A 16,188-nucleotide genomic window follows, 5' to 3' on the forward strand; every position below is an offset into this window, starting at 1 on the left:
GTGTGAAAAAGCTGCCCTGTAGGTCTGTATTATATCTTTCCCCTTTCACCCTAAACCTATGCCCTCTCGTTCTGGACTCCCCGACCCCAGGGAAAAACTTTGCCTATTTATCCTATCTATGCCCCTCATAATTTTGTAAACCTCCATAAGGTCACCCCTCAGCCTCCGACGCTCCTGGGAAAACAGCCCCAGCCTGTTCAGCCTCTCCCTATAGCTCAAATCCTCCAACCCTGATATATTGTAAGTTTAATGAATTTTAAAATTTAATGTAATTATTGTTTAATGATTATGAATGTAATTAGTTTTTCTCCATTGTCACTTCTGTAAGCCAGAAATGGTAAAGGCACAATTGTTATTAATATTTACTAGTACTAACATATTCGCTTGAAGAACACAAGTTTATTTGATAATTTTTTTTCTAATCCACCAGTTCCTGACAAGCTTTCCAATTTTTAGAAAAATGTTTTTCTAAAGTGATTCACCACATCACTGAAATGTCTCAAACTGTTTCTCACACACACTTAATTTGAACCACATGTCAAATGCTTTCTCTTACTTTAATCTTTTTATTCATCTCAGGAGTGCCAGCCACCTTTGCAAATTTTGCACTTCCTTATTATTGCACTGAATTGCTGGATTGATTTAGGTGCTTGAATTCTGTATGGATTTTAAAGCCACAACTTTGTGACTGAGGTTGAATGTAATGCTACTTGAGTGAATCTGGCGTGCGCACGCATACATACGCACACACGTACATACGTGATATTCAATTGGAGGTCAAGTTCATTTTATGTTCTATTTTCCAGTTCGACAAACCACACCAGGTGACTACAAGCCCCTGCCATGAAAGAATATTCTGGAATTTATTTCGTAAAGCATTTTTTAAAATTTTCCTGCAAGTTACTTTAAGAAGTAAATGTATAAGTAGACAACACACATTATAGTGGAAAAAAAACTGAAGGAAAATTAAAACCTTTGTCCCAAAATTAGAGGATGGACATTCCCACATGTGGTGCAATCATTAAGAACCATATTGTACAATAGATATACCAATGGTGGATATAAATATGCTGTTTACGGTTTTAAAATAAAAATCTGTGGCCATTTTTTTAATAATCCATTCACAAAATGTGGGTATTGTAGGCTGGGGGCCAGCACTCATTGGCCATCCCAAATTGCTGTGAGGGTAGTTAGGAATAATCCACGTTGTTGTGGGTTTGGAGTCAATGTGGGCCAGACCAGGCAACGATGGCAGATTTTATTCCTTAAAGGACATTAGTGAACCAGATGAGTGTTGTAATTGTAATTGCATGGTTGCTCCTTGGCTATTTCTTTTTCCAGATTCCAGTTTTTTTATTTTTTGTTTTCAATAATGAATTCAAATGTTATCATTTGCCTTGGTGGATTTGAACTCATACAACCAGAACATTAACTTGGGACTCTGGATTACTCATCCAGTGACATTAACACTATGCCACTGCCTTCATCTCTCAGATAACTATTTTCACCACAACATGTCCACCAGTCTTTCTCAGCCTAGATCATGCTATTGATCCTACCATTCTTAAAGACTGGCTAGTATGCTGAAAAGTCAGTGACTGCCATAGTTACCCGTGAAAACTGTGTTTTGAAAATAATTAGAGAGCTTTGGATCCCGCAGCACGCCAATTAGCATGAGTCTTGATGCTAGTTGTGAGCAAATTTACTCCCTCTCAGTGCTGCTCAGCAGTCCTATCAACAACTCTGTTACTTATCATGTAAAAGAAACAGCTTCTGATCTAGGGTTATTACAAGGAATCTTATGCTCCTTGGCTTGTTGCTTAATTTATCATCTTGGAGCTAACTAATGCAAAAAGATAAATAAACCAAGTTTTTTCAAAAACTACTTCCAAGACTAGACAAATACTGCAGCTCTAGTGGGATCGTTAGTGGAAATACACAAGGCTGAACTATCCTTTTCTGCGCAATGTCTGCCCAACTAAACCTTGGGAACTAAGACAAATCAAAGTGATTTGACCTTAATTAGAATTTTTTACTCATATGGACAGAACCGTGCAAACAAATTATTGTGTGCTCATGCCAGCTTAATTCAATTGAGGCACACAATTGCTTTAAAAAATGAATTAAAATTTTAAAAATGAATGTTTGGTATGTTTCAGAGAGGTGAAGAATCTGAGTAATGGTAACTCGCAAGAAACATTTTCTGAAATAAATTCAAAAGAAAGCAACAAGGACGAATGGGACAATCCAAAACTGGAAATGTCTGCTTGGGAGACGCCCAACAAAACCAGTACGCTGCCAGAGAATTTTTCTGAATATGGCCCAGAGTACCCACAAAAGGAAGCAGTTACCCACACCTGTTGCACAAGCCATATTAATTGTGGATCTCTGGATATGCTGAATAAGTTTGAAGAAGGGAACTTTGCTCCAAATGATTCAGAGATAAATAGACATGAAGATTTAACCAGCAACAAAAAGATGAAAGCATCACCACCACCTGACTTGCAAAAATATAGATTGCAGAAACTGTCCCAACACGGGTTGGCAGATTTCGAGAAGTACCAGTCTAGGAAACTGTCCCAACATGAGCTGGCGGATTTCGAGAAGTACCAGTCTAGGAAACTGTCCCAACACGAGCTGGCAGATTTGGAGAAGTACCAGTCTAGGAAACTGTCCCAACACGAGCTGGCAGATTTGGAGAAGTACCAGTCTAGGAAACTGTCCCAACACGAACTGGCAGATTTGGAGAAGTACCAGTCTAGGAAACTGTCCCAACACGAGCTGGCAGATTTGGAGAAGTACCAGTCTAGGAAACTGTCCCAACACGAACTGGCAGATTTGGAGAAGTACCAGTCTAGGAAACTGTCCCAACACGAACTGGCAGATTTGGAGAAGTACCAGTCTAGAAAACTGTCCCAACACGAGCTGGCGGATTTGGAGAAGTACCAGTCTAGGAAACTGTCCCAACACGAGCTGGCAGATTTGGAGAAGTACCAGTCTAGGAAACTGTCCCAACACGAACTGGCGGATTTGGAGAAATACCAGTCTAGGAAACTGTCCCAACACGAGCTGGCGGATTTGGAGAAGTACCAGTCTAGAAAACTGTCCCAACACGAGCTGGCAGATTTGGAGAAGTACCAGTCTAGGAAACTGTCCCAACACGAACTGGCGGATTTGGAGAAATACCAGTCTAGAAAACTGTCCCAACACGAGCTGGCGGATTTGGAGAAGTACCAGTCTAGGAAACTGTCCCAACACGAACTGGCAGATTTGGAGAAGTACCAGTCTAGAAAACTGTCCCAACACGAGCTGGCAGATTTGGAGAAGTACCAGTCTAGGAAACTGTCCCAACACGAGCTGGCGGATTTGGAGAAGTACCAGTCTAGGAAACTGTCCCAACACGAACTGGCGGATTTGGAGAAGTACCAGTCTAGGAAACTGTCCCAACACGAACTGGCGGATTTGGAGAATTACCAGTCTAGAAAACTGTCCCAACACGAACTGGCGGATTTGGAGAAGTACCAGTCTAGAAAACTGTCCCAACACGAGCTGGCAGATTTGGAGAAGTACCAGTCTAGGAAACTGTCCCAACACGAACTGGCGGATTTTGAGAAATACCAGTCAAGGAAACCCTCCCAGCGTGAATTGGCAGATTTGGAAAATTTCCAGTCAAGGAAACTAACACAACAGGAAAAGATGACAGATGTAGATAGTTACCAGACCCGGAAGCTGTCTCAAAATGAAGTACAAGAATTACACAAATACCACCTTCAGAAATTATCTCTACGTGAATTACCAGATTTGGAAAGCTACCAGACCCGGAAACTATCACTACACGATTTTCCGGATTTGGAAAAATACCAATTCTGGAATTGGTCTCGAGGTGAATTGCCAGATTTGGATAAATATTGGTCACGGAGAGGTTCTCATTGTGAATTAGATTCAGCATTGATTGCACATCCCACATTAATTGATTGGAAAAGGCCAGAACTTAGCTCTGATAGAGAGACATTGGGTTATTCGGAACTATCTTCAAGACTTGGGTCTGCCATGGACAATGCAACATGGTCTTCTCATCCATCACAGTTGAGTGCGGACTACATAACGAGCCTTGAGTACAGGTATCCAAGATCAGATTTCATTGATCCAAGATGCTTGGTGTCTTCCTCGGCTGTTCCGGTTCCAGGTGAACGTTTGATCCCTTCCCAATATAGTTATAAGTCACAGAGGCCAATGATGAAATTGGTAAAATCCTCGGAGAATGAAGCTGCATCAAGGTAATTTTGTATTAAAAGTAATTTGAACATTACTGAGACTCTGTTCAAAATTGGACTGAAAATTGTGACCCCTAATTAGACTACAGTATTTAATTTGTGCTCTAACATTTTGCCTGACAGAAGGATGAACCGTATATCTGTAAGCAGGATATGTGCCATCACATTTCTGCTACTTCTAATCCTAAATTGATATGTCTGAACTTGAATGATTTAGGTTCTGCAATGCATAGTAAATATGAAGTGGACATTCATTTGACTATATATCTCCACCCAGTTCCGTTAACTTGACTTAATTATTAAAGCACAGTTCTTTGAGGCTTTTGCATGCAAGGCTGATTCTCTAAGTATAAAAGGGAGAAAAAGTATTTTTATTGAGAGTTTCTATCTCAGTCAAGAATCATCAGGCCAATCTATGTCCAAAATCTTGCTTGAAAACTCTGCTCAAGTTTTGACACTGTGAGGAATTGCAACACATGAGCTGAAGCAATTCACAACAATCTTGAACAGTTGGCGTCATTCTAAACAGAATTGTTCATTGCCTGTACCCGATCTATAGGTCAAACTTTGTTAAAATTCGTCTATGAATTTTTCAAGTTATGTTATTTACTAACTGTTTGATATTTTAGAGCAAAAACAATACTTCACCCACCTTGAGTGGCAGAGATAATTTGCTAAGGTAACCTTACTGTCCATTGTCTATCTTTGTTCTATGACAAGGGCAAAATTGCGAAATTACTTTCTATGTGATTGGTGTACCTCACTTGTAATACCTCTTACTACCATGTTATCCTTCAAAAAGAAAAACATTTTTCTCCTGCCCTCAAAACCCAGAATTAACTATCTCCCATCTCCATTTGTATTAAGGCTACATGTTTGAGTGTGGTGCAGGTAATGCACAGCAGGTCAGGCAGCATTTGAGGAGCGGGAAAATCCACATTTCGGGCAAAAGCCCTTCATCAAGAATGAGGTAGGGAGCCTTGGGGGTGGAGAGATAAATGGGAGTGGGGTGGGGCTGGGGATAGGTAGCTTGAGTGTAGTAGGTGGGTGGAGGTAAAGGTGATAGGGGAGGGTGGAGCAGATAGGTAGGAAGGAAGATGGATAGATGGGATGGGTCATGAGGACGGTGCTGAGCTGGAAGGTTGGAATTTTCCACCTTACCCCAGTTCCAACCTTCTAGCTCAGCACCATCCTCATGACCTCTCCCATCTGTCCATCTTCCTTCCCACCATCCTCTCCACCTTTCTCTCCAACCCATCACATTTACCCCCATCTCCATCTATCTATTGCACTCTTAGCTACCTTCCTTCCCCCCCCCCCCCCTCCCATTTATCTCTCCACCCCTGAGGCTCCCAGCCTCATTTCTGATGAAGGGCTTTTTCCTGAAAAGTCGATTTTTCCTGCTCCTCGGATGCTGCCTGACCTTGTTGTGCTTTTCCAGCAGCACAGTCTTGACTCTAATGTCGAGCATCTGCAGTACTCACTTTTGTCTATATATTTATATTAATAGACAGAAATTACATTCCTTTCAGAACCTTAATAATATCCAAACATAGTATTTTACTAGAAATGAAATGAGGGTGTCATCTATCTTGATTTTTGTTTTCTCAATTGAGTTAGGGCTTTGACATTTGAGACAACAGTTATCCCACTGCAGTTATCGTGATCAGTTCCTGAGGATAAGGAGAAAAATCAGCCAGTTACACAGTCTGGATTTTGATATCTGCTGTGAAGTATTCATAGATTCAGACATTTACAAAACATAAGGAGGTCATTTGGCCCAGTGTGTCCATGTCAGTCAACAAAGATCTGACTAATCCTATTTCCAGCTCTAGGCCTATTGCACCAGGGCTATGAATTTTTTGATTTATGTTATTTACCAGTTGATACAAGTAAGTGTCCCAAATATTACTTAAATGTTCAAAGAATTTCTAATGCACCTGTTCCTTCAGGTATTGAATTCCAGACCTGTTAGGTGAAAGGATTTCTGCTCAACTTGCCTATTTGCCTTCTATCTCTTAGCTTAAATCATGCTATTGATTGTTAACCCCCTGGACTGGTGGAAAATGTGTTTTTCTATTGATCCTTTCTATATCTCAAGTAACTTTATCTCGATCAGGCTCTTCTCAATCTTCGCAGTTTCAAGGAAAACAACCCCATTCTATCTAATCTTTCCTCATGGCTCAGACCCTCAAACTAGGCAGCATCTCCTTTGCACAGTCTCTAGTGCAATCATATCACATTGTTCCTATTATGCATTGACCAGAGCTGCATGGAGTGCTCCAGTTATGGCCTAACATGCATTTTATGTGATCCCAGTATAACTTCCTTGCTCTTAGAATTATAGAGATATACAGCACAGAAACAGACTCTTCAGTCCAACTCATCCATGCTGACCAGATATTCTAAATTAATCTAGTCCCATTTGTCCAACACTTGGCCCATCTCCCACTACACCCTATTCATGTACCGAGATGCCTTTTAAATATTGTAATTATATCAGCCTCCACCTTTTTCTATTCTATGTTTTGGTTAATAAAGGCAAATATTCCAAATGTCAGCTTAATCACCTTTTCTACTGCCCTGCTTCCTTCAGAAATCTGTGGATATGCACACCAAACTTCCTCTGATCTCAGGTACTTTCTAGAGTCCTACCATTCATACTTAATCTCTTGCCTTTTTAGCCCTCCCAAATACATTACCTCTCATTTTTCCAGATTGAATTCCAGTTGCCACTGCCCTGCCCATCTGAGCAGTTCATTGATATCTTCTCTTTTACCACCACACAAATTTTCATATCAACTGAAAATTTCATGTCATCCATGAATGTCTTGCTCATACCTGCTGCATTTAAGAACAAATCATCAATGTGCACTATAAATACCAAGAGCCCTGGTACAGAGTTCTGTGGAGCCCCACTGGAAATAGACAACCCTCTACCATCATACTCTGCTTTCTGACTCTCGGCCAATTTCATTCAATGCTTCACTTTGCTTTGGTTCCCATCGACTCTTATTTTCTTGACCAGTCTGCCATGAGGGAACTGACCAAAACTTTGCTAAAGTTCATGTAATCCACATGAAATACATTAAACTAATCAACACTCCTGAGTATCTCATCAAAGAATTGTATCACATTTGTAAAACATGACCTTTCTTTTATGACAATTTCCCAATTGCAAATATATCTAACCTGTCAGAATCCTTTCTAGTAATGTTGCCACCACTGCGGTTAGACTGACTGGCCTGTAAATTCCTGGTCTCTCCCTCTTTTAACAAAATTCGCAGCCCTCCAGTCCTCTGGTATCTTAAGATGACTGCCAGGCTACCCTCTGCCTCGTTGCCTTTCTGCCCCATGCTCTCTTCCAGTTCTCCCCCCCCCCGCACCCCCCCAAATAGTCATCTCCAATGAGGGAGTCCCTTCCTCTCAACTGCCTGGTTCAAAGTAGTTGGTTGGCTGTGATACTCTCGACATTTGAATGGCCTCCACACCATACCAGTATTACCTTGTGTATTATACTGCAGTGTCAGTATCCTTGTGGCCATAATCCAACAAGAGCCACTTCAAGCAAGAAGAAAATTTTTTTTGGAAAAGTGTTCACTTCACAGCATGTTTCCTAGTTGAGTAGAGAATGCTGTTTATCAGAACATGGCAATTTTTAGCAGCTGCTGATTTTGCTTGGATTTGAACAATCAGTGATTGTTGGAAGGACTCAGTATTTTAAAGATAACAGCTTTTAAAGTATAACTCATAACCTGTGACTTCTATTTGTGAGGAGGAAAAGTCCCATTGTTTGCAATGTGCAGTTCCATTCTCGGTCATTGTTTGTAAACTTTTAGCTTTGTTTTAAAGAACATGCACAACATGAGGCACAATTAAGGGCTGTCTTGTACAGATTGTTCCTGATTTAGCACATTTGGTAATACGTCAGGAGCCTCCTTATGATTAATGTACTTAGTCTTTCCCTGTTCTAGATGTTTCCTCTTCTCTAGGCACTGACTGCTGTCAGGGTGTGGTTTCACAGGTGGCAGCTGCAATGTGGCACTTGACACAAATAGCCATTATTTATCTATGGGCCTTATGCAGAGTGCGGGCAGGTATTCAAACCTGGCTGATGTAATTGTATTTAATCCTGTCCATATATACACTTTAAAGCAGGAGTCAGCAGTTAGGAGTGAGCTCAGCCTGGTTATTTACCCTTTTTTTTTCCCTTGCTTTCATGAATTCTAAGACCAATTAGCAGTGATTAGCTAATACAGACCTTTATGGACAATTTGGATCAATGCCACACCACATGCACTGACTTCATTCCACGCTATCAAGAGACCTGTGTTATGTTGTTTCTAAATGGTGTTGTGAAACAAGGAAGCATTTTAGCAATTAGCGAGCTGGTATGTTTAAAGAAAAAGCTGCACAACATATGATTTCTCAAATTCCAATTGATAGTGGCATACACAGTGTTGATTGAATGTGGAGATTTCAGACAGATAGGGCACCCTGCAACTATCTAAGCTTCCATTTAATTATCCACTTTGTGATTGTATAAAAGCTTTCTCCTCTTCATAGCGACAAAGAGTAAGTATGTAGACAAATTTTCAGAGTAAATCCAAAGGATAGAATGTTATATGTTTGATAGAGTGACAGGAACAAATTGGAAAATGCTAATGATATTGCTGCCAATGATCAGCTACACAAACGAAAAGACCAGAATGCAGCTACATAGCACAGAATAAAAATTCTCAGCTGGATACATTTATTGAGTTTTGTATTGGCCCGGAGTTGTGCATGGGAATCCTGCAGAATTCCTATCATAGCAGACTCCGAAGGAATTGCCTGGGAACTCGAGTATTCTGCTGGGCAATTCCTGTATGCCTGGAACCCTCCAAAAGTTGCTATTTAAATCTGGATTCTGTTGAAATTAAGTGAGCAGTTACTCAGGAAACGTAAGGCAATTAAATACATAGCTAATTATCCAACTGAGAGAAAGTGAGAACTGCAGATGCTGGAGATCAGAGTCAAAATGTATGGCGCTGGAAAAGCACAGCAGGTCAGGCAGTATCTAAAGAACAGGAGAGTCTACGTTTTGCGCATAAGCTCTTCATCAGACATTCCTGGTATAGGGCTTCTGCTCGAAACGTCAACTCTCCTACTCCTCAGATGCTGTATGACCTGCTGTGCACTTCCAGCGCCACCCTTTTTGACACTAATTATTCAACTGATCCCATACTTAGTTCCCATGCCCTGAACTACACCTACTCCAGACCCTGACTTCCCCCAATACCCAACCACCCCTTATCCCCTCCCAACCTCCCTATGCTTGGCACCTGAGCCCCATCCCCTTTCATGCTCAGGACTTGTACCCCCTTGCCCCACTCCAAGTGCCACCTTCTCTTACCAAGTTCCATATCCAACATCTTTCATTCCCTGACCTGAACCAACTCACCCATTCTGCCCTAGGACATCCTGCCCCATTCTCTACTTAATACTGAACTCACTCCATCATCCCTCATTCCCTTCCATCCTTTCCCCTGCTCTGGAGTCAATGTGGTCTGACTCCCCTTTAACCCCAGCAGACGCGCCATCCTTCCTTTCTCCGTTCTCAGTACCGCTTTTTTCCACCACTGGATATACACTGACTCCACACCCAATCCTCTTTACTCATCACCTAACCTGACACTCATTACCCCTTTTCTGGATCTGAAGCATCCCCTCTCCACAACTTAGCCCCTGCCTTTTGGACCTAGCACCCCCCTTCTCCCACCACTATCTCCAAACTGCACCTGACTCCCCTTGCCCAACTGCTGGACATGCTCACCCTTATCCCCAGCTCTGTAAGCACCACTTACCCCTCTTTGTGCCTGATCCTCCCAGCCTGGCGAGCGGCCAAATCCAAACCCACCCACCACTGGATTCCAACACACCAGACCTGACAAACATCCTCCTGGAATGGTTTGCTCCCTCTCACCCTAATCTACTTTAAACACTGCATCACTTACTATTCTCACAAGTATTCTTACAGAGACAAAAACAGGATGTAAAAATTACTGAAGCCCTTCACTTCCAAGTTTTAACTTTCACTGAGAATGTTAAGAGTAATTAAGACAAGGGTTATGATTACAGTATTGTGATGAACTGCTTATGCCCGAAACATCAACTGTCCTGCTCCTCGGATGCTGCTTGACCGGCTGTGCTTTTCCAGCACCACTTTCTCGTAGTGCTACAGTCCTCACATTCTCCTTATGATTACAGTAGACAAGCAGGAGGCTGGAAAGCTTTAATATCATAACATTAAAATTTGGAAAAGGTGATATTTCTTAAAATGCAGAAATTTGACATTCAAACAAATATTAAATTATTCTTTCAATGACAGTGAGGTTGTTAACCTTTTATTTAAATAGTAAATAGTGAAGTTAGCATTGCAATTTCAAACCTAGTTACACCTATTTCAACAAGATTTAATTTTTTTACAAGAAAGTTAACAGTGAAATGGAATATAAGAATCTCCAGCTGTGATTTTTAATTTATTGTACTGTCTCTGGAGAAACATGAAATAGCTGACAGCACTTGGATTTTGCATTATTCTGCATCTCTCAGACTCCAGAAGCTGCTGTCACATTGCAGGAAATGCTGCACATGCACACTTTGTGAAATATCTCCCCAGCAAAAAGCAAATGGCATTGCACAAATGAGCATAATAAGTATGAACAAACATGACAGAATGACATCAATGGATGTACTGACATGGATATTGCACGTAAATGATTTACAACCATGTAGTGAGTATCAGCAGATGTTCTCATGATAGAATCTTTCATTAAGAAGATAAAGTTTAATCTGGAAGTAGAGTCTTAAATGTAAACATGGGCAATTATGAAGATATGAGGAGGAACTTGGTTGTGGTGAGTTGGAAAAATGCATTCAAATATTTGATGGAAGGTAGGCAATAGCTATCACTTAATGAATAAATGCTTGGTTTCAAAACAAAATCTCTTGCATAAATAGCCAAAGGAAAAAATAAGAGACATAGCTAATTAAAACAGGGCCAAATCAAAGAAAATTACAAATTTTCAAAAAAAAATGTTGTAAGCCTGATGACTGGGAGAATTTTACAATTGAGCAAAGATGGTCTCAGGAAATTCATGGAAAAAGAGGGAATATAATATGAATGTAAAATTATGAGGAATATAAAAAAACAGATTAGGAGAATTTTGATAGGTATGTAAAGTGGAAAAGATGAGTCAAGACAAATGTAAATCATTACACGCAGAGAGAGGACAATTTTATAATAGGAATTAGAACAATGATAGACAAGCTGAACAATTACTTTGTGTCACTTTCCAGAGTGAACACGGATTTATGATGGAGAAATCATGTTTGACAAACTATTGCTGGGTCTTTTTTGAGGATGTTACTAGCAGAGTCAACAAGGTACAACTATAATCTATGTTTATGGGAATAAAGTCCCATACAAGAAATCAGTGAGCAAAACTAAAATGCATGGGATTGAGGATTGGTTAACACAAAGAGAATAAGAATGAATGGGACATTCTCAGGTTGGCAGGGGGAGGTGACCAGTGGGGTAACATAAGGAATAGTGCTTAGGTATCAGGTGTTCACAATCTTTATCAATGACTTAGATGTGGGACCCAATTGTAATATTTAAAAGTTTGCAGATGATGGAAAACTTGGGAATATGAATTATGAGGAGGATGCAAGTAGCTTCAGGGATTTAGACAGACTGATTGAGAAAGAACAAAGCGAATATAATCTGGATAAGTGAGATTTTATTTTGGAAAGTGAAAGGAAGGCAAATAGTATTTCCTAAATGGTGGGAGATTGGAAAATGCTGATATCCAAAGGGACAAAGATACCCTTGTTAATAAGTCACTGAAAGCCAGTATACAAGTGAAGTAGCTAATTTGGAAGGCATATCACAAGAAGATTTGAAAACAGAAGCAAAGAAGTCTTGCTTCATTTGTACAGAACACTGATAAGACTCTACCTGGAGTATTTGGTGCAGTTCTGGAAGCTTATCTAAGGAAAGATTTACTTGCTGTTGAAAGAGTGCAGCAAAAGTTCAACAGACTGATCCCTGAGATGATGGGCCTGTCCTATGAGGAGAGATTGAGAAGCCAGAGCCTGTATTATCTGCATTGAGGAAGATGAAAACCATGATCTAGAATGGTGGACCAGGCTCGAGGGCTTCTGTTCCCATTTTCCTACATCTCCCAACTAGATTTCTGTTACTATCTCAGTACATACAACCCTCAGACATTGATACCAATACTGATTCCCATGGTATTTTGTGCAAAATAATATTAGCTAGCTATTCTCCTCAGAGCAGGTAAGCTGAAGGAAGTGACAGGAGGGTGATTTTGATCTGGAATACATTGAGAGGGGTTAGTGGTGAGTAATAACTTTCAAAAGGTAATTTGTTTAAAAACTTGATGGAAATGAATATGTAAGCTTTGGTAGCTGTTTTCAAGATCTGGTGCAGGCAAAATGGCCTCCTGTGCTACACCTTTTATGTACTTTTTTTGCTGAATTTTATGGAAAATATTCTACTTGCCCCCACCCCCTCCCACCCTACAGAAGAAAAGCTAAACTAAACCACCTCAGCTCTGAGGAGATGAGAACTGGATTTCGTCACTCAGTGATTTTAAAGGTTTTATCATTATCATTTGATTAGTATTAGTTCCTCCCGTTTAAAAGAACAACCTACCAACTCCTAGCCTCTTCTATATGCCAACCATACATGACGAGTACAGCATAATTTATTGACCAATCAACAGATTGTTTAAATGGCTGACAGGCTGCATATTTTATAGAAACGGAGTTTGTAGGTGGTAGGCTAGCCACGACTTATTTTGTGTGTGTTATTCCCTGGCTTCTGCTGAAAGTGCATGAGTCGGGAGCTGTAAACTCCAGCACAGTATTTCACTCAGCATCAACATCTTCCAACAATGGTTACTGAACAATGCTTAGGAGCAGGATTCCTTGCTACATTTCTTCACTTCCTCCACCTCAAACCCTTCTCCCCTGTCTCAAGCCCATGCTATAGCTCATGGACATTGAACAAATTGTAATATCTTAAAAAAAAAACAGCTAAGATCATAACTTCAGTGTATAATGAACCAAACTTGATACCTTCCACTTTATGTGACTCACCTCATTGAGGAGCCCCACAATCCTGACTTTAAGTGTGAATTGGGCAGAATGTGTTTGCTATAATTGTCAACGAATCTCTACTGGGTGCCATCCTCTTGGTGATTTCTATGATCTCCATCGCATAGAGTTTTAGCATGCTGTTTCTGTCAGGATCTATTCATCTTTCAGTTGAATGTCAGCAACTTAGTTGAAGTTTGCCATTCAGCAAGGGGGAAGTGATGGCCTTGTGGTATTGTCACTAGCCTATTAATCCAGTGACCAGCTAATCTGCCATGGCAGATGGTAGAATTTAAATTCAATAAAAATCTGGAATTAAGATTCTAATAATGACCAAGAAGACATTGCCAATTGTCAGAGAAACTTTTCTGGATTACTGATGTCCTTTAATGGAGAAAACTAACATCCTTACCTGGTCTGGCCTACATGTGACTCCAGACCCACAGCAATGTAGTTGACACATAACTGTCCTCTGGGCAATTAGGTTTGATAATAGGCCTGGCCAGTGACACCCATGTCCCGTGAATGAATGAATAAAAAAAACACTAATGTGTAGCATTATCTATTTATCTCTGTTTCCTTAGAACTCAAAAGTTCATATCTCCAGTGGGTGAGTTGGCATCCAGAGGCAGTAGAAACTGGCCCTTTGAAGGACTCTACCTTCCACACAGCATGCCATTTACAAAGAATGAGATGGATCTGGGTTGTCAGAGATGTGGAGAGTCATACTTCAGTATTGCCAACAGACAAGATGAAAGGTGGGAAGATTCTGAGACTTATATAAAACTTGTCCCTGTACCACTAAGCAACACCATTAAAAGTCCTTCTCAGGAACCCAGTGAGGGAGTTGAGACTGTGAGATGCAGTTCAAGTGCCCAGAGCAGGCCATCTGCCGAGCTGACTTCAGAAGAGCTGGTGCGGGACATAGCAGAAAAAGACCGGTCTCTGGCAGACATTCTGGATCCAAATTCAAAGATGAAGAGTGCTGTAGGCTTCATAGGTGGAATATTTCCAGAAAGCAAACAGGAACTATCACGGGCACGCAAGCACAAGAAACGGAATCGACTACAGCTGCGTCTGAACATTGACCAGGAGAAGTAAGTCTCGCAGATTTACACTAGTTGTTATTTATCTTAGTAAAACCCAGATCTAAGTATTAATCAGGGTTGAGGTTGTTGTTCCCACTCCAGGCAGTAAAGAATTGAGGAGAAAACCCACACATGGTTTCTACTTCTGATTAATGTCCAATGAGCCAGCAAAGTCACCATGTGCTTATAGATGTTGGTTAAGAATAGATTTGTGTTGCACTGTGAGCTTCTTCCATGGTAAAATGGGCATGTGACAAAGATCCAGCCACACCAGCAAGATACCAGAGTAATTTGAGCACCACACCTCAGCATCAGGCTAGTAAAATTGGTGTGGCAGTGTTGGCGTTCAGACAATGCAATCACTTCCCTTCTCTGCCATACTTGTGGTCTAATTTTGAATATAATTACAGGCAGCTTTTTAATGCATGTTTTATTTTGAGCACAGATACAGTCCAGTATGAGGACCCTGGCTGATATAAAATGCTTCCATGCCGTATGAATGGGTGATTATATGGTTAAACAGATCCAGTCAGTTAACAATTAAACTTTCAGCTTCTTGAACACTCACATGTCTAATAACCACCCAGAAGAGTTGACCCTTGTTCTCAAAGAACATCACTCCAGTGCTCATCATTCATCCATGCTACCATTTACTATTCCCCCAGGCCTCCCCTTACTGAGGATGAATGTTCAGTACTCCGCAAAGGCCTCACCTTCATCCCTCTATGCTCCCGAATAATGAGTTTGAAGTGTGTTGTAACATCGAATATTTCTTCCACTCTCTCCGTCTCTGGGCCCACTTTTTCAATCATGACTCCCATCCACCCACTGAGGATCCCTTCTCCTGCCTTCAACACACCCCAACCTTCTGGACACCCTGTGCTGGTCTGTTACCCGTCCTTAATTCTTCATTTCCAACTGCCACCATGACAGACTGCCTCAACCTGTCCACTTCTCTCACCCACTCCAATCTCCCACTCTTGCAACGCACAGCCCTCCACTCCCTCTGCTCCAACCCCAACATCACCATCAAACAAGCCATCAAGGGGTCCACTGTGGTAGTTTGGCGCACTGACCTCTATACCGCCAACTCGCAGACACTTCCTACTGCCCCCTCGACCACGACCTCCCCTTCAATCACCAAATCATCATCTCCCAGACCATCCACAACCTCATCACTTCTGGGGATCTCCCATCCACAGCTTCCAACCTTATCATTCCCGAAACCCGCACCACCTGATTCTACATCCCACCAAAGATTTCCCGGTTGACCCATTGTCTCCGCCCGCTCCTGTCCCACTGAACTCATCTCTGTATACCTTGACACCATCCTGCCCCCCTTGGTCCAGGAACTCCTTACCTACGTTCGGGACACCACCCACGCCCTTCACCTCCTCCAAGGCTTTCATTTCCCCAGCTGCCTACACCTTATCCTCACTATAAACATCCAGTCCCTGTACATATCTATCCGCCATGACGAAGGCCTCCGTTTCTTCCTCTCACTTCAACCCCACCAGTATCCTTCCACTGACACCTTCATCTGCCTGGCTGACCTGGTCCACACCCTTAACAACTTCTCCTTCCAATCCTCCCACTTCCTCCAAGCCAAAGGGGTAGCCATGGGCACCCGCATGGGACCCAGCTATCCTTATCTCTTCATC

General features: G+C 41.5%; 1 protein-coding gene across 6 annotated transcripts in view; it reads left to right on the forward strand.

The window, feature by feature from the left end:
• Nucleotides 1-16,188, forward strand: part of LOC122557232 (uncharacterized) — a 152,458-nt gene that overhangs the window by 110,436 nt on the left and 25,834 nt on the right. For all 6 annotated transcript variants that reach the window (XR_015758658.1, XM_043704693.2, XM_087992045.1 and 3 more), the window contains 2 exons: nucleotides 2,160-4,277; nucleotides 14,024-14,536. Coding sequence is in view for 5 of the 6 variants with exons in the window: in XM_043704693.2 (XP_043560628.2) it covers nucleotides 2,160-4,277; nucleotides 14,024-14,536 (2,631 nt within the window). In the remaining variant the exon portion in view is untranslated. The remainder of the gene's footprint in view (nucleotides 1-2,159; nucleotides 4,278-14,023; nucleotides 14,537-16,188) is intronic.

The sequence above is a fragment of the Chiloscyllium plagiosum genome, unplaced genomic scaffold (genome assembly GCF_037043375.1).
Source record: "Chiloscyllium plagiosum isolate Xiang-an unplaced genomic scaffold, Cpla_swu_hap1 HiC_scaffold_11, whole genome shotgun sequence".
NCBI lineage: Eukaryota > Metazoa > Chordata > Chondrichthyes > Orectolobiformes > Hemiscylliidae > Chiloscyllium > Chiloscyllium plagiosum.